The 18,845-nt window shown below is 43.1% G+C and overlaps 1 protein-coding gene across 3 annotated transcripts in view; it reads right to left on the bottom strand.

Annotated features, from left to right (window-relative positions):
- Positions 1-18,845, bottom strand: part of fbln2 (fibulin 2) — a 187,020-nt gene that overhangs the window by 28,126 nt on the left and 140,049 nt on the right. For all 3 annotated transcript variants that reach the window (XM_059649858.1, XM_059649859.1, XM_059649857.1), the window contains 5 exons: positions 16,011-16,100; positions 10,916-11,017; positions 10,565-10,702; positions 5,006-5,140; positions 2,301-2,438 (listed from right to left, as the gene is read on the bottom strand). In XM_059649858.1, the coding sequence (XP_059505841.1) occupies positions 2,301-2,438; positions 5,006-5,140; positions 10,565-10,702; positions 10,916-11,017; positions 16,011-16,100 (603 nt within the window). The remainder of the gene's footprint in view (positions 1-2,300; positions 2,439-5,005; positions 5,141-10,564; positions 10,703-10,915; positions 11,018-16,010; positions 16,101-18,845) is intronic.

The raw sequence follows: 18,845 nt of genomic DNA, 5'->3' as shown, positions 1-18,845 counted from the left end.
AGTACCTAGTTTCTGTTTTGATTTATGATTATTATGGTATTTGTACTTGTGCTAAAATAACACAATTTCATGACTGTACACTGATGCTTAAAAACAAACGTTGGAATCTACAGCTGTACAATATGCATTGAGGTTCATTCAGCATGTGTAATACAAAGAATCATTACTCTTTGTTTTAAGTCTAGAGCTTTTATAAAGCATGCTGTATATTTTTCAGACTGGTTACACTTTTTTTACTCTAGCATAACAATGTAAAACACAAAATTTGATTGTGAATGACCGTGCCTTTGCAGCCAATGAAATAATGGTGCTCGCTGCTGACTTTTTAAAATTGCCCACAAAGATCTGATGATCTCTGAGGCTTCGATTTGCCTGTCACAACATTGTAGTTATCAAAGACTAAAAATTAAAGACTATGAAATGTACATGGGATTAAGTTAGAAGCTGAATGAATGTAAACATTTTTTAAAAATCTGAAATTCAATGGAGAAGTTGCATATTGTACAAATGTAAAATGGGTTTTCAGCAGTACAAAGATATTTAGTAGTAATTAAGCAGTTAGTACGCAGATATAAACCTAGTTACACTGCATTCAACAAAACAATGTTTTCAAGGGTTTTTACAGAAAGATTAATAGAGGAAGCTCAAGTCAGTTCAGAAAATTTGGAAGGATTTCCATCGGGGGGGGTGGGTGGTCTTCAACAGTGTATGCAACGGAGAACAGAGAATCACTGACATCAACCTCTGACTTTTCAAATAAAATGGCATTCTTGTGGCCATCAGTTTCATAGTTGAACAATGATACATTCCAAGTCATTATGATGTCTAACTACCTTTTCAGTATTTTATTGAAATGATTTCCTGTATATAAGGCAGCAGTCATGCATATGCATGCCTGTGCACAATACTGCGGGATTACATTCATTAAGGGTATTGTATTTGTGGAGTAATGTGCTTCGGATTTTGTTCCTAAAAATCAGCGTGCAATTAATCAAAACTATGCACAGTGCACCCAAATGCTACTTTTTCCCTTGGATGCTGACCAGTGCCGACTGAAGGATTGGGTACAGTCTATTCCTGGGGAAAAAGTAACAGCATTTACATGCTTTTCTCTAAAACAAAACACGATTTTGTTGTGGGTGGGGGCAGAAGTCTGTTTCAATCTAAACAATTGCTTGTGATTTTCACAGCGAAGTTACAATTTGCATAAAAGCAGCATTTTGCTTCAAGCCTTGGCTTGATTTTAAGTGTGCCAGGTGACGGGAATCAAAAGGCAAGACAGAGTCATGTCGCAGTGTCTCTGCACAGCTGCAGCATTCTGTAGGCAACTGATTCATTCAAAGTATCCGTTCCTTCTGCATTAACACTTCCGTTGATGGCAAATATTTGCTTCTCCGTGGAAATAAGGCTGCATTTAGATGGTGGATTGAAAATATCCTCAATGCTGCTTCCAAGTGGGGTAGAAACTGTCAACAATTTCGCATCAGAATTATCTTAAATTTATAAGAATGACGTTATTTCCCAATTGTTTCTGGAATGCATTTAGATGTACTGCTTCTTTGAATTTACAGTACATCAAAGCTCGCCAGCATGGTCCAAAAATAATTTGCCTTCACCTAAAGAAAGCATCAGAAATTATTCTTCATCTGGTTTTTCAGAAAAAAAAAACATTTCAAGTAATTGCAATCATCACAATCACAAAGAAAGCATTTTGAAGGCGCAGCCAGGTCAATCTGTATTCATGTAGGCCTTGGCTACTTAGTGTACCACAACAGCAGCTTAAGTGTCGTGGGGTGGAGGGATGCTTTGTTTCTTCATCATAACTTGAGTTTTAAAAATAATTTTTAAAATGGGATGTTTTGGAGCCCCCCTCCCCAGGTTGAAGAATACCTAAGGTTTAAAGACCGCAAGTGGGAGGAATGGTGGTGCTTTCTGGAGCCATTCTGTAAAATTAGAAGTAAGTTGAGAAATAATGTACACTGAAGTAAATTGAAACAAACAGATATCAGTGTTATGTCATTAAGAATTTATCAATTAAAAGTTTGTTACATTGAGTCCTTAAAATTTTTGATGTTGCTTATATCTCCAGAATTCAGCTTCACTGTAATCAGTGAAAGAAATTTACCTAATTCATTGTAAGGGTCTCAAAAAGGTGCACCGAATGGGTTAACAGATTCGAATTCAACTGCTGGCTTTCGTTTTTGCTAAATTACTTGGATGTACAATTCTATAAAATATTAAACTGGGTTCAACTTTTAATTAATTTTGTCTCCTAAGCTTTCTTTCAGAAAGTCTATTACCATGGCAGATGCCTTGTGAATCCTGCAGAAATCCCTCAGAGCAACGCATTTTTAGATGACAACGGAATGACCCTGGAGTGTTCTGACATTCGTAATTTACTGCACAGTTGTGATTGCCTCGCTCACATTCATTGATATCTGGAAATGGAAAAAGAGTGCGTCAGCATCCAATCCTCAGCATTGTGATAATCATGAAGCAAGACTGTGTTTATCTAATTCATTTTGCAGAAGGATGCTAGTACAAGAATTATCTAGGCACTACTAGGCCACTTCCCTTTACAGACATACAATAATAACAAGTAGCGTGGAGGCAATTTATCTTAAGCAACAACACTAGGTAATGAAGAATTTTTTTTCCCAGCTGAATGTTTTTCATCCTGGGACAGTGTTAATTATCTGGAATTGTCGCAAGGCATTTTTTATTAGCTAATTGGCACTTTCCTTGTGATATCTTTCTATATTTGGCATTGTGTACATTTTTATGTGTGTAAAAGGATCAAAAAAGGCTTGATCATAGATAACGAAAATGAATTTTTAGTGAGGCATAGCAACTATGGTGCAGTCATTTTCCCTGATATCTTCTCATATGATTCAGTATCATATTGTGTTTTGTACAACGCCAAGGAATATTTTAATATATGAAATTGTTGTTATTATTGGTGACATATTCCCAGCAAAGCAGCTATCTATCTATACTGATGCCTCAGGTTTCCGAGTTTTGCTTGTATCTGCCCATTCTGTTGACAGTATTCAACCACAAGGTGGAGTTGGTAGTCTAATTTTAAAGTGAATGCAACTGCAGAACGCCTCACTGGGATATATACTTCTAAAACATTTGCCGCACTGGTTTAACTACAATCATTAAATATGTTTCTGGCAGACTATCGATTATAACAGTGGGAAATGTGGGTGTTTACACAGTGCGGAATGTGAATAGTTATACAATGTGAAAAATGGGTGATTATACAGTATGAAACGTGGGTGGCCAAAATATAAAATTTCAGGTTCTGCAAGTGCTGCCATGCTGCATAAGAAAACAGATCATGCGGGACAGGATACAGCAAAGTGGTCATAATCAAGTCTGGGCTAGAAGCTTCGCCGTATAAATAAAGTTAATTTTCAACATAGATAGGGTTCTCAACATCACCTTAGGTGAGCCCAAAGAAACAGGTAGAACCTCATTAATGGTGTTTTATATTGCATGAGAGGAATTTTTATTGCCCTGTTGAGTGGAAATGCAAAAGTGAGCAATTAAAATTAAGCAGCTCCATTATCAACAATTCCAACTTTAACAGCATTGTTTTGCTGGACTTAGGTAGAGTGGAAATTTAGTTGACACATGCCAACTTGTGTGCTGTTATGTCAATGGGAGTCTATGGATTTCTTTCCCTGACTCAAGTGAAGGAATTTGCTGTGTCTCTCCTATTAGGTAGTTGCAGACTGGTAGGTGCCAGGAATAACAAAGGGATACTCCAGCCAAGTGGAAAAAGTTCCTTTCTGAGGCACCAACCATTCTTTAGTGCTAGATAAGGTAGCAGCTACTGGAGTGTTCCCCCACGATCCCCAATGGCTTTTGTTCAAATGGAACTGCCTTGATCAGTGAAACGCTGCCTTAATGTCAACAGCAGTCACTCTCACTTAAATTCAGATTGTGTTCATCTGGTTGTATTAAGATCTGGAGCTGGCTTGTCCTGGCAGAAAGAGCATCATTGAACAGATTATTGGTAAGTAACTTGATACCAATATGAAAGGCTTCTATTGACAACTATCTGCAAGTTGGAAATGTCTTGATAGAGATACCTTTCTTGTACAATGTTGTGCTTTGTGCTGAGCAATTTTGCACATTAATGGGTTGATGTCAATGTTGTATTTATTCTCAAACACCTTTACTGTCAAACAAAAACAGGAATCACTGGGTAAACTCTTCAAGTCTGGCAGCATCTGTGGGCAGAAAGCAGAGTTAACGTTTCGAGCCCAATCACTCTTCATCAGAACCGTGCGCCTGGTGAACAGTCACTGGGGCGCGAAACATTAACTCTGCTTTCTCCCTACTTATGTTGCAAGACCTTCTGAGTTTCACCGGTGATTTCTGTGTTTGTTTCAGATTTCCAGCAACCGCTGTTTTTGGTTTTACCTTAGATGGCAACACAGCTGGTTCTAGAATGCACAATTTCAGCCCTGAAGCTGGGATGTTGTCAAGATCTGCAGCCTGTACTGTGTACACTGTATTCTGCTATTTCTTTGTGTTACATGGAGTGAATCACAGCACAGTGGCTGTAGACTGATAACTATCATCTACGCAGCACCTCTGACTGAAAATAATTTCTCACCACTTAGCATTAATGCTTTCTGCCTTTGTTCAAAACGGAATATTCATGAGTCTTCCTGATTCTGTTAGATGCTTAACTACCCGCCACAACTGACAACTGAATTGTGGACTTAACTCATTTATGGAGGGACCACTTAACTCTACTTATAGTGTGTTGGGTTGCTACTTAACATGCATGTAGACTGTGTTATCACTTTGCCAGGTTAGCACCTCGTTTTCAGTTGTGCCAGTTGCTGTTCCAGGCACATTATTCTAAATGTAAATGTAAACTCAGTAATTAATGTTACCTTATAGAATGATTACGTAATTGAATTCAGTAAAGAAAAAGTCAACAGATTAACATTAAGTATTAAAACACTTCAGACTTATTTCAAACCTTGGCAATGATCATCCACTTGTTCATAGCCTGTTCCACAAGTAATTGTTTTCTGGCATTTAAAGGAACCAATTGTATTAATACAGGTTTCCCCAAATTTGCATTTCTGGGTCTCCAACAAACACTCATTAATATCTGCAGGAAAACATTACAAAACAAATTGTCAAAATATTACTCTCATATTTCCATTTCTCAAGTTACAAGTAATTGCAATCAAGATAATAAATGTGGAAGGTGCTTTTTACATCCGAGCTGAAAAGTTGATAAACCATACCCTCATGTAGGAGATAATTCAACATTTCACAACAGGTAAACGTGCACTGGTGATGAAGGACCCAATGCTCATTTTCCTTTGGATTTGGATAGATACAGCAGCTGTATAAACAGCAAACTGCATGAATGCTACCAGTCTGTCTGTACATGATAGACAGCTTTTGGATGATCCACATTATTATTGTTTGTTTCAAATGGCGCTTTTGTGTAGTTCTAAGTCAGTGATTGGCTATTTTTAAAATATATTACAGTCTGATGTTGAACATACCATTTAGGCTAAATGGTCTGTAGAAGGTAAGGTCATAAGTCAGGCTGTGTTTTAGAAACTACGTGCAACAGACTATAAAAGGTTTAGTCTATTGGGGCTTCCATTTGATGGTAAAACTCCAAAAAATGTACTTCCCACACTAACAATTTTTCACACAGTAACATCCAGTCAACTAGTTTCAGCTCAATACTACAATACATCTATTGTGCACTTATATGCTCATGAATGTGCTTCTGTGTATGTACATAACATAGAGATTTAAATAAATAATGTATTAAATTTAGTGCACAGGTCAGGAATTAATGTAAAAATTCAATCATTTCTAAATCTGAAGACTGTACCAATCAGCAAGGACTCAGCAAGCAGCCATCTGGCAGTAAAATCTGTTCAAGCTTACGGAGCCACTTCAGATAATACGCCGATAATGAGTTTGGGTGTGGAGTTAAATATGACTGCTAATCTAAAGAAAAGCAGAAATTAAAACATAATAAGGTAATAAACTTATATTTATTGATCTTTAGCTTAGGTTAAACTGGAAATGTTGTCATTTACACCACAAAACATTTAATTCTTGTTCAATAATTTGTAAAATAGAGAGATGCCGGCACCATTTTTCCATCTGGCTGACTGTGTATAGTTTAGAGAAGGACGTTCTGTGATTTGCAAACAGTACGGTTAATGCAAGCGATGTAAAATTTAGGTGCTGACAAATGCTTATGGATTTGTTATACTTAATTTACTTTTTTTTCAAGGACAATGTCCTTCCACTGGAAAAAGAGAAAACAACATTGAGAATTACTTCATATATTTGAGGGTGCATACATGAGGATCAATGGTCGGCACAACATTGTGGGCTGAAGGGCCTGTTCTGTGCTGTACTGTTCTATGTTCTATGTTCTATGTTCTATAGTTTCATGGTACAAATAAAAGTGAAAGTATTTCTCAGTCTGCAGCTGAAATAACCACAGAATTGTGATTTGCATTGCAGCATAACTCATTTAGTAAAATAAACATGTTTGCAATTTGTGGTAATTGAACTTAGTAGAGCTGAAATTACAATGCAGAGGCAAATGAATACCTTCTCAGTTTCTTTTGGGTAGAAATGATTTTGCAATACTGCTGTAATACCAATATGATGAAAACCAGATGGGTGGTCAGAGCACTGTGGAAACATTTGCATGTCCCTACTCGTGAGGTCACAGTTATTTGTCGACATGGACTGGAACTACCCTCATATTAGTTGGATCGTAGACTCCACACTCGAACCTTCCCATCTCACTGGCAGCCTGGATATAACTTTTCTTTCCTCTGCATTAAGTAATGGCAGCCTGTGCAATTCTGCTATTATATGAAGATTTTTATAAATCTGTTCAAATTGCTGGTTATTGTACAAGCTACAACCCACACAAAGTGCTTCCATTCCAGACCCAAGTTCGAATTACATTTGATTTCTTGTTCAGTAATCTGTGAAGTAATGAAACATTGATACTCGTTCCCCATATGGCAGACATCTTAAGACCACTGTATATTTTTGAACACCCATCTGGTATGAATTGACCTTGTATTACGGCAGCATTGTAAATTCACTTTTACTATCGTAATTGTGAAGAGATTGAACGCGTTCACATTTTTGTAGCAACACAAATTACAAATGTAATTCTTCTATTGAACAGGCTATGTCGCAATTCAATCTGTACACAACTAAGATTTGAGCATCAGTTTCATTACTGTTCAGCTGCTGCAATAAACAAGTTTATAATCAAACCAATGTAGCTAAGGAATCGTACAAAAATGCCTACTTACAGGTATATTAACTCAAGTTTAGGATTGAACTGTATTTCATGGTCTTCAAGTGAGTAATTACCACTGAAGAATTGAGAACCACCTTAATTATGTCAGAACATCAACTGTACACATAATATTCTTGACTGAACTAACTTTAATGCAATCTCAGAATAAAAACTGATCATTTACTAATCTTTTTAATTAAAGTGTGTAGCATGAATTTTGAAAAACTGTGACATGGTACATCTTTTCACTTGTGAGGTGATCTTTACTCATTCATAGTTTTGTCAACTGTTATTTGTTCAGTCATAAAAACAGAAATTGCTGGAAAAGCTCAGCAGGTCTGGCAGGACCAGTGAAGAGAAATCAGAGTTATTAGTTTGAGTCCAGTGACTCTTCCTCAGAAGTTTTGTAGAATCCCCCACAGCATGGAAAAAAGCCATTCAGCCCAACAAGTCTACACCAGCCCACTAAAGAGCATCCCACCCAGACCCATCCTCCTACTCTACATTTCCCATGGCTAATGCATGGTAATTTAGCATGGCCAATCCACCTAATCTGCACATTTTTGGACTGTGGGAGGAATTGCAGCACCTAAAGGAAACCCATGCAGAAACTTGGAGAACATGCAAACTCCAGATAGTCAGTCATGCAAGACTGGAATCAAATTTGGGTCCCTGGCACAGTGAGGCAGCAGTGCTAACACTGAGCCATTATGCCATTGTTCAGCCATTTGACTTAGTGAAAGGTTTATACTCCTTCATGGGATGAGAGCACCATTTGTTGACCATCCCTAATTGCCGCAACAAGTGGCTTGTTAGGCTATTTCAGAGGTCTGTTAAGGGTCGGCCACATTGTTGAGGATCTGGAGTCACACCTTGGGTGCAGCAGGTGAGGATGACAGACTGCCTTCTCTAAAAGGCAAAAGTGAACCAGATGGAATTTTGCAATGATTGTTGATAGCTTCATAGTCACCGTTACTGAAACTAGCTTTTAACTCCAGATTTATCAACTGAATTTAAATCCCACCAGCCAGGGTAATAAGATGTGAACCTACATCCCCAGAGTTAGTCTGTGGAGCTCTAGTCAAGTGACATTATCATTCCCTTTTCTGTAGGCAGCAGGGTCCACAATTAGGACAAGCAGCAATGACTTACAGAGGTGACTCTTTATCCACATGAGCTGCAGTTGTGATCCCTGAGGTGGTTTTCACCTCAATGGCTGGTATGGTTATTATTGATTATTTTTAATATTTTCATAGAATCCCTACACAGTGTGGAAACAGGCCCTTCAGCTCATCAAATCCACAGCAACCCTCAGAGCATCCCGCCCAGATTCATCGCCCTATAACGTACCTAAGCTACACATCCCTGAACACTATGGGCAATTTAGCATGGCTAATCCACCTAACCTGCACATCTTTGGACTGTGGGAGAAAAGCGGAGCACCTGGAGGAAACCCACGCAGACACAGGGACAACCTGCAAACTCCACACAGACAGTCGCCCGAGGGTGGAGCTGAATCCAGGCCCCTCGTGCTGTGAAGCAGCAGTGCTAGCCATTGTGCCATTATGATCAGTTACAGCATGTTTTGAAACTGTATAACATTTCGATAATTGTTTTAGAAGTTTACTGAGATTTGTATCCCGGCCAAAAATGCCATGCAGCTCTGACCACCAACCCCTCTCCTCCACAAAGATTTGATTACCCTTTTCCCTCACCACCTGCACCTGCCTGTATATCCAGCTCCTCTCCCATCTTCAACCCCCCACCCCCCAAAATCCCTTCCTCCACTTTGAAAGCATTTCCAAATCCTTTCTCCCCTGTACCTTGAAGGGAAAAGATGTGAGAGTACCTGAAACATGGAGACAGAGTTGGGGTGGTTTAATGCGATCAGGGAGATGTATGAACACAGTGAGGGCCTTTTCACTCCTTGCCTGGGGCTGTGTGATTAGATCGCTTAAGGGGTTGAGCTCCAATCAGTGAATCTAGTCCACCCATAGAAGCTAAAGGGAGAGAAGGGTGGAGGTGATAAGTGGCCAATGCTGCTACGGGTCGGCAACTTGGGAACCCATTCAGTGGGATCAGGGTTAACAATCCAAGGGAAGGGGAGATAATAATTGAGAAAGGGTACCGCTATATTTGTAAAGGGGACAGTACACAGTTAGACATGATGGGAACAGGATTATATGGGAAGAGGTCATCCATGGTCAGTGGTAACCTCACTCTAAGGAGGGGTGGGAATGGTACTGTGTATGACCACAACTGGAATGGTCACCTCATATGCCAGGGGAGGGTGGGAAGCTGCTGGTTCAAGTAAATGAATTGATTGGGCTGCTGGAAATGTACAAAGCCGATGGTGTTCATGGGAATAGCTATCAGGAAGGGGATCTGCATACTCAGTACCTCACTGACAAGCAGAAGCTGGGAGCCGTTGGCCAAAGAGCGCTGCAAGTTATACTGAGAACAGGATGTGCTAAACTGGGAACAAATTGTAAAATTGCTGGAAAAACTCGGCAAGTTTCAAAACATATGTGGACAGAAATTAGAGTTAAAGTTTCAGGTCCAGTAACCCTTCTTCAGCAGTTCTGAGTTTTTCCAGCAATTTCTGTTTTTGCTTCTGATTTCTAGCACTCGCAGTTTTTTGGTCTTTTTTTTGAGTGTGGTAAAGTGGGATGGAATCAGATATGAGGATACCGAAGTCTGGGTTAATAAGCCAAGAAAGAGAGACGAATCTCAATGGGTCTTGTGGCAAATAACACTCCAAAAAAAAACTCAACACAATCCTCCATAGCCATTGAGACATCAGATTTATGCCATAGTCTCTAACAAGCTTCAGACACCCCATAATGTTTCACAGCTGAGGAAGTCTTTTGCAAGCAAACTCAATGTTGCAATATAGCAAAATGTATCTTAAAATAAAATGTTTTTGGCTTACAGCCTCTCAGGAATGCTCAAAATCTCCACAGCTCCTGCTATAACATAGCTACAAAGAATCCCCATTAACAGCACCACAAAGGGCCATTTAAGACTGTTTCTCAAACTTTCACTGATCTGCTGCCAAGGCTATAGCAGGCAATTGGGGCAGGCCCGGCAGATATTCTGGACAAATTGTGTTTCAATCTGATATCTCTAATTCCATGTGGAACAGGAGCATAGACTTCTATTCAGATCAGTAAATAAGCGGCAGACAACAGTTCGAAGGTTGCAAGCACTAGGGCTTTCTATTCTTACCAACACATTTGTCATTCGCATTCCGGATAAAGCCATTCTCACAAATCTTTGCAGGGATACAGTGGAATGATCCTTCAGTATTCACACAGGATTCTTCTCTTGAACAGTTGTGTGAGTCCATTATGCATTCATTCACATCTATAATCAATAAATTATGGCACATAATTTTATTTAAAATTACAGTATCATTAAATAATTACAATCAAAAAGGATAAAATCTCTGTGCAATTTCTGTCGTAACATATAATCTGCCTTAACAACCTCCAGCAAAGAAATTCAAATAATAATTTCAAACTAACCAAAGATTTGCTATTATCTTTTATATTTTGCAGAATGTAACCATGCATTTACCTTCACATGAGAACTGGTCAGCCATCAGTCTGTAACCAGAGAAACAGGAACAAATGGTATTGTCTCCAATCTGCGTGCAATGGTGCATGCATGGACTCGCATCTATAAGAAAAAACTCTTACTTTAACATGGGAAAAATGGATGATGCATCCAAGTTAACTCTAAGCGTTTCTTAGGACTTTTGTTTGGAAAAACGTGTAGTGTGATGCTACATATTCTAAATACAAACTGAATTGTGCCTACATACCAGCAACTTCTAATCAGCAGTGATGTATGATGATGTGAATGATGATTGTACACAGAACTTTGGCGAGAGGCTAAATAAACTCCAGATTTTTGAGTTTCAATGTTATTTTCTGCTCTGAATTCACAATGGAGAAAGCAGCATAAGCATCAAGATCATTCGGCCACAGAGGACTTGAACCAGTCCTGCTTGATTCTGCTGGGAATCAGTACCTGCCAATGGTCAGGAGCAGGATTTCAGGGTGGCAGAATATTGGGAATGACGTTCAGCAAACTAAGTAGTAGGAAGGAAAGAATGTTTGTGAGGAAGGTCCAATGCTTCCTTTCTTTTTTCTTGGAAAATCACTCTTTTATGCCTGGCCCACAAGGCAACCAACAACAATGTAAAAATTGCTCTAATCCTGACTGGGATCACTACATTAGGGGTCTGTTACAGTGAAAATATCCATATACTCATGAATGCCACACCAAAACAGACAGAGGATGTTGCCTCTAATTTACCAGTCTTCATCACGCCATTATTATCAGATAAAAGGAATTGAAAGCAGCCCTTTGAAGTTGGTTTGAACCTTTCTCATAAGATTTGACAATCAGGAGAACTATTATTTTGACTAAAGAAGGGTCACTGAGCTCAAAAGTGTTAGATAATGAAGTGTGAAGCTGGATGAACACAGCAGGCCATGCAGCATCTCAGGAGCACAAAAGCTGACGTTTCGGGCCTAGACCCTTCATCACAGAGGGGGATGGGGTGAGGGTTCTGGAATAAATAGGGAGAGAGGGGGAGGCGGACCGAAGATGGAGAGAAAAGAAGACAGGTGGAGAGGAGAGTATAGGTGGGGAGGTAGGGAGGGGATAGGTCAGTCCAGGGAAGACAGACAAGTCAAGGAGGTGGGATGAGGTTAGTAGGCAGGAAATGGAGGTGCGGCTTGGGGTGGGAGGAAGGGATGGGTGAGAGGAAGAACAGGTTAGGGAGGCAGAGACAGGTTGGGCTGGTTTTGGGATGCAGTGGGGGGAGGGGAAGAGCTGGGCTGGTTTTGGGATGCAGTGGGGGGAGATTTTGAAGCTGGTGAAGTCCACATTGATACCATTGGGCTGCAGGGTTCCCAAGCGGAATATGAGTTGCTGTTCCTGCAACGTTCGGGTGGCATCATTGTGGCAGTGCAGGAGGCCCATGATGGACATGTCATCTAAAGAATGGGAGGGGGAGTTGAAATGTTTCGCGACTGGGAGGTGCAGTTGTTTATTGTGAACTGAGCAGATGTGTTCTGCAAAGCGGACCCCAAGCCTCCGCTTGGTTTCCCCAATGTAGAGGAAGCCACACCGCGTACAATGGATACAGTATACCACATTGGCAGATGTGCAGGTGAACCTCTGCTTAATATGGAAAGTCATCTTGGGGCCTGGGATAGAGGTGGGGGAGGTGATGTGGGGGCAAGTATAGCACTTCATGCGGTTGCAGGGGAAGGTGCCAGGTGTGGTGGGTTTGGAGGGCAGTGTGGAGCGAACAAGGGAGTCACGGAGAGAGTGGTCTCTCCGGAAAGCAGACAAGGGTGGGGATGGAAAAATGTCTTGGGTGGTGGGGTCGGATTGTAGATGGCGGAAGTGTCGGAGGATGATGCGTTGTATCCGGAGGTTGGTGGGGTGGTGTGTGAGAACGAGGGGGATCCTCTTTGGGCGGTTGTGGCGGGGTCGGGGTGTGAGGGATGTGTTGCGGGAAATGCGAGAGACGCGGTCAAGGGCTTGCTCGACCACTGTGGGGGGAAAGTTGCGGTCCTTAAAGAACTTGGACATCTGGGGTGTGCGGGAGTGGAATGCCTCATTGTGGGAGCAGATGCGGCGGAGGCGGAGGAATTGGGAATAGGGGATGGAATTTTTGCAGGAGGGTGGGTGGGAGGAGGTGTATTCTAGGTAGCTGTGGGAGTCGGTGGGCTTGAAATGGACATCAGTTACAAACTGGTTGCCTGAGATGGAGGCTGAGAGGTCCAGGAAGGTGAGGGATGTGCTGGAGATGGCCCAGGTGAACTGAAGGTTGGAGTGGAAGGTGTTGGTGAAGTGGATGAACTGTTCGAGCTCCTCTGGGGAACAAGAGGCGGCGCCGATACAGTCATCAATGTAACGGAGGAAGAGGTGGGGTTTGGGGCCTGTGTAGGTGCAGAAGAGGGACTGTTCCACGTAACCTACAAAGAGGCAGGCATAGCTGGGGCCCATGCGGGTGCCCATGGCCACCCCCTTTGTCTGTAGGAAGTGGGAGGAATCGAAAGAGAAGTTGTTGAGGGTGAGGACGAGTTCGGCTAGGCGGATGAGGGTGTCGGTGGAGGGGGACTGGTCGGGCCTGCGGGACAGGAAGAAGCGGAGGGCCTTGAGGCCATCTGCATGCGGAATACAGGTGTATAGGGACTGGACGTCCATGGTGAAAATGAGGTGTTGGGGCCCAGGGAATTGGAAGTTCTGGAGGACGTGGAGAGCGTGGGTAGGGAGTTCCAATGGAGTCCAGATAGGTGGAGATGAGTTCGGTGGGGCAGGAACAGCCTGAGACAATGGGTCGACCAGAGCAGGCAGGTTTGTGGATTTTGGGAAGGAGATAGAAACGGGCCGTGCGGCGTTGGGGAAAAATAAGGTTGGAGGCTGTGGGTTGGAGGTCCCCTGAGGTGATGAGGTCATGAATGGTGTTGGAGATGATGGTTTGGTGCTCGGGGGTGGGGTCATGATCAAGGGGGCGGTAGGAGGAGGTGTCGGAGAGTTGGCGTTTGGCCTCGGTGATGTAGAGGTCAGTGTGCCATACTACCACTGCGCCACCCTTGTCTGCGGGTTTGATGGTGAGGTTGGGGTTGGAGTGGAGGGAGCAGAGGGCTGCCCGTTCTGCAGGGGAGAGGTTGGAGTGGGTGAGAGGGGCGGAGAGGTTGAGGCAGTTAATGTCTCGACGGCAGTTGGAGATGAAGAGGTCAAGGGAGGGTAGGAGGCCTGAAGGTGGTGTCCAGGAGGAGGACTTGTGTTGGAAGCGGGTGAAGGGATCAGTGGAGGGAGGGTTAGGTTCCCGGTTGAAGAAGTAGGCATGGAGGCGAAGACGGCGGAAAAACTGCTCTATGTCCAAACGTGACTGGTATTCATTGATGTGTGGTTGTAGGGGGACAAAGGTGAGCTCCTTGCTCAGGACTGACCATTCGTCCTCAGTCAGTGGGAGGTAAACGCCAACTCTCCGACACCTCCTCCTACCGCCCCCTTAATCATGACCCCACCCCCGAGCACCAAGCCATCATCTCCAACACCATTCATAACCTCATCACCTCAGGGGACCTCCCACCCACAGCCTCCAACCTTATTATTCCCCAACCCCGCACGGCCCGTTTCTGTCTCCTTCCCAAAATCCACAAACCTGCCTGCCCTGATCGACCCATTGTCTCAGCCTGTTCCTGCCCCACCGAACTCATCTCCACCTGTCTGGACTCCATTTTCTCCCCTTTGGTCCAGGAACTCCCTACCTACGTCCGTGACACCACCCACACCCTCCACCTCCTCCAGGACTTCCATTTCCCTGGCCCGCAACACCTCATTTTCACCATGGACATCCAGTCCCTATACACCTGTATTCCGCATGCAGATGGCCTCAAGGCCCTCCGCTTCTTCCTGTCCCGCAGGCCCGACCAGTCCCCCTCCCTCATACACCGACCGCCTAGCCGAACTTGTCCTCACCCTCAACAACTTCTCTTTCGATTCCTCCCACTTCCTACAGACAAAGGGGGTGGCCATGGGCACCCGCATGGGCCCCAGCTATGCCAGACCAACCTCAGAAGTGTTAGAAGTGTTTTCTTGCTGCAGATGCTGCCAGAGACTCTCCAGCAATTTCTGTTTCTCATAGAATCTCTACAGTGCAACCAGGCCTTTTGGCCCAACAAGTTCACACTGACCCCTGTAGCATCCCACCCAGACCCATCCCATTATAACCCACTTAATCTTTACATCCCTGAACACTACGGGCAATTTGGCATGGCCAATCCACCTAGCCTGCACATCTTTGGGCTGTGGGAGGTAACTAGAGCACCCAGAAGAAACCCTCCCAGACACAGGGAGAATGTGCAAACTCCACACAGACAGTCGACCAACAGTGGAATTGAAGCCAGGTCTCTGGTGCTGTTCGGCAGCAGTGCTAACCACTGAGCTACTGTGCCACCCCTTAGTTTGTTTCAGATCTCGAGCATCCACAGTTCTTTGTTTTATACTATTTTAACCGTCAATGGCAACGATAATCATATATAGCTATTCCAATATCAGAAAGGTGATGAGGGAAGTGGTTCAAAAGAGAGAATCAGATGACAATGAAGGAGAATTGCATTTATTAAAATAAAGTATACAAAGTTATGGCACTAATAAACTCACGTTTTTTCATCTTTTTGACTATGAAGCCTTGAACCTTAAAGTCCCTTACATCCATCATAGTCTACATAACATCAGTACGACATTTCCGTACGCTGACTATCCTAGCTTTTGCAAAATTCAAATGAAGCCTTTCCCATAACAGCTAAAACAATGGGGTACAAACAGACTTAATTTAACTTGCTAACATTTTCATTGCACGACAGACATTCATCCATCTCTGGGGGTATAGTGAACCTTAAGTAATGGAAGATATTCAACGATATCCCAATTTGATGTGTGCAGTTTATCCATGTTTCTTTTCACAAATCAGTTTTTGCTTCTTCAATGACACATGCTCAATTGACATCTTTCCATTAAATCCTATATGTATTTGAAGTTCTACTGAACAAAACAGAAGTTACACCTGCTGAGCATGCTATAAATCAATAGGTCCTTCTTCCATTTTTATTTGACAATATTATTCTTCATACAAGCATACCTCCACAACGGTCCATTTTAACAGATGGTCCAGTTTGTGATACTTGAGTGGTCTTTGCTTCTGTGAAACTGTTTTCCTCATCTTCATACTCTGTATCAAATAGCAATACACAGCCATGAAATAAATGAGCTTACCATCTCACTGTAAAAATCAGTCATCAAAATAGGTTGTACGATGGCGATATCAGCAATTTCAAGATAATTATTTTAAAAATACCACCAGTTGAGTTCTCTCAGCCTCTGAATGATGAGTCAGTTGGGATTATATGATGAGATCAGAAAAATCAGATTCTCAATATCAAGAGAAAGAATTCCAATTTTGCAATCAATATTTGAACCGCAGAATGCAAGGCTCAGTTGTAGGCAATACGAGGTCCATCTCATTATTGCCTATTCTCAACTCACACACACAGTTGGCTGGTCTCCCTCGGCAGCAGAGATAAACCAGATAGCAACAATTCGGACTTGAAAGTCTGAATGAACCTGGCAACTCATGCTCATTGCTTGCTTCTCTGGGCCAGGCATCTATGTTGGCCAGCATTCACTAACACCTCCTATGATTAGGATATCCTACATTGTTTATCTCTAGAAATTGGTATCAGGCATTCACCACATACGATACATACGAGGATCATTCGGGAGGCAGAGGGGGTAATTGAGAGGAGTTATCGGGAGTTGGTCACTCCTAAGGCTCAGGACGAGGATAGATGGGTTACAGTTAGGGGGAGGAAAGGGGACAGACAGACAGTGCAGAGATCCCCTGTGGGCATTCCCCTCAGCAATAAGTATACCGTTTTGGATACTGCTGGGGGGGTTGACCTACCAGAGGAAAGCCATAGTAGTCAGTTCTCTGGCACTGAGCCTGACACTGTGGCAAAGAAGGGAAGGGGGCAGAATAGAAAAGTACTCGTGGTAGGGGACTCGATAGTTAGGGGAATCGACAGGAGATTTTGTGGGCAAGATCGGGATTCCCGGAAGGTATGTTGCCTCCCTGGTGCCAGGGTCCGGGACGTCTCCGATCGGGTGTATAAAGTTCTGAAAGGGGAGGGTGAACAGCCAGAAATCGTGTTACATATTGGCACAAATGATATAGCCAGAAATAGGTTTGAGGATATAAAAAGTGATTTCAGGGAGTTAGGATGGAAGCTGCAGAGCAGGACGAACAGAGTAGTGTTCTCTGGTTTACTACCGGTGCCACGAGATAGCGAGGTGAGGAACAGGGAGCGGGCGCAGCTGAACACGTGGCTACGCAGCTGGTGTAGGAGGGAGGGTTTCAGATATGTTGATAATTGGGATGCCTTCTGGGGAAGGTGGGACCTGTACAAGAAGGACGGGTTGCATCTGAACTGGAAGGGGACCAATGTCCTGGGTGGAAGGTTTGCTCGAGTAGTTCGAGAGGGTTTAAACTAGTATGGCAGGGGGGTGGGAACCTGAGCTGTATACCAGAGGTGAGCGTTGATGCAGGTGAGGCAGTAGCAAGAGGTAGACCAGCTAGTGGGAAGGATTTTCCTGGGAAGGAACCAAGGGATCGGTTAAAGTGTGTTTGCTTTAATGCAAGGAGTATCAGGAATAAAAGTGATGAACTTAGAGCATGGATCAGTACCTGGTGCTATGATGTTGTGGCCATAACAGAGACATGGGTTTCTCATGGGCTGGAATGGTTGCTGGATATTCCAGGGTTTAGAACATTTAAAAAGAATAGGGAGGGGGGAAAAAGAGGAGGGGGTGTAGCACTACTAATCAGAGAGGGTATCACAGCTACAGAAGCTTCCATTGTCGAGGAAGATCTGCCTACTGAGTCAGTATGGGTGGAAATTAGGAACAGCAAGGGAGTAGTCACCTCGTTAGGGGTTTACTACAGGCCCCCCAATAGCAGCAGGGAGATTGTAGAAAGCATAGGTCGACAGATTTTGGAAAAGTGTGGACACAGTAGGGTTGTTGTAATGGGTGACTTTAACTTTCCTAATATTGATTGGAACCTCCTCCGAGCAGAAGATTTGAATGGAGCTGTTTTTGTAAGGTGTGTTCAGGAGGGTTTCCTAACACAGTACGTTGACAGGCCGACGAGGGGAGAGGCCATTCTAGACTTGGTGCTCGGAAACGAGCCGGGGCAGGTATCAGATCTTGTGGTGGGAGAGCATTTTGGTGATAGTGACCATAACACTCTCTCATTCTACATAGCTATGGAGAAGGAGAGGATTAGGCAGAATGGGAGGATATTTAATTGGGGAAGAGGAAACTATGATGCGATTAGACACGAGTTAGGAAGCATGGACTGGGAGCAGTTGTTCCATGGTAAGGGAACTATAGACATGTGGAGATGGTTTAAGGAACAGTTGTTGGGAGTGATGAGTAAATATGTCCCTCTGAGACAGGCAAGACGGGGTAAGATAAAGGAACCTTGGATGACGAGAGCGGTGGAGCTTCTAGTGAAAAGGAAGAAGGTAGCTTACATAAGGTGGAGGAAGCTAGGGTCAAGTTCAGCTAGAGAGGATTACATGCAGGCAAGGAAGGAGCTCAAAAATGGTCTGAGGAGAGCCAGGAGGGGGCACGAGAAAGGCTTGGCAGAAGGAATCCGGGAAAACACAAAGGCATTTTACACTTACGTGAGGAATAAGAGAATGGTCAAAGAAAGAGTAGGGCCGATCAGGGATAGCATAGGGAACTTGTGTGTGGAGCCTGAGGAGGTAGGGGAAGCCCTAAATGAGTTTTTTGCTTCTGTCTTTACGAAAGAAACGACCTGTGTAGTGAATGAAACCTTTGAAGAGCAGGTGTGCATGCTGGAATGGATAGAGATAGAGGAAGCTGATGTACTGAAAATTTTGTCAAACATTAA

Source organism: Stegostoma tigrinum, chromosome 11 (genome assembly GCF_030684315.1).
Source record: "Stegostoma tigrinum isolate sSteTig4 chromosome 11, sSteTig4.hap1, whole genome shotgun sequence".
Lineage (NCBI taxonomy): Eukaryota > Metazoa > Chordata > Chondrichthyes > Orectolobiformes > Stegostomatidae > Stegostoma > Stegostoma tigrinum.
This window is presented reverse-complemented; position numbering and strand designations above follow the sequence as displayed.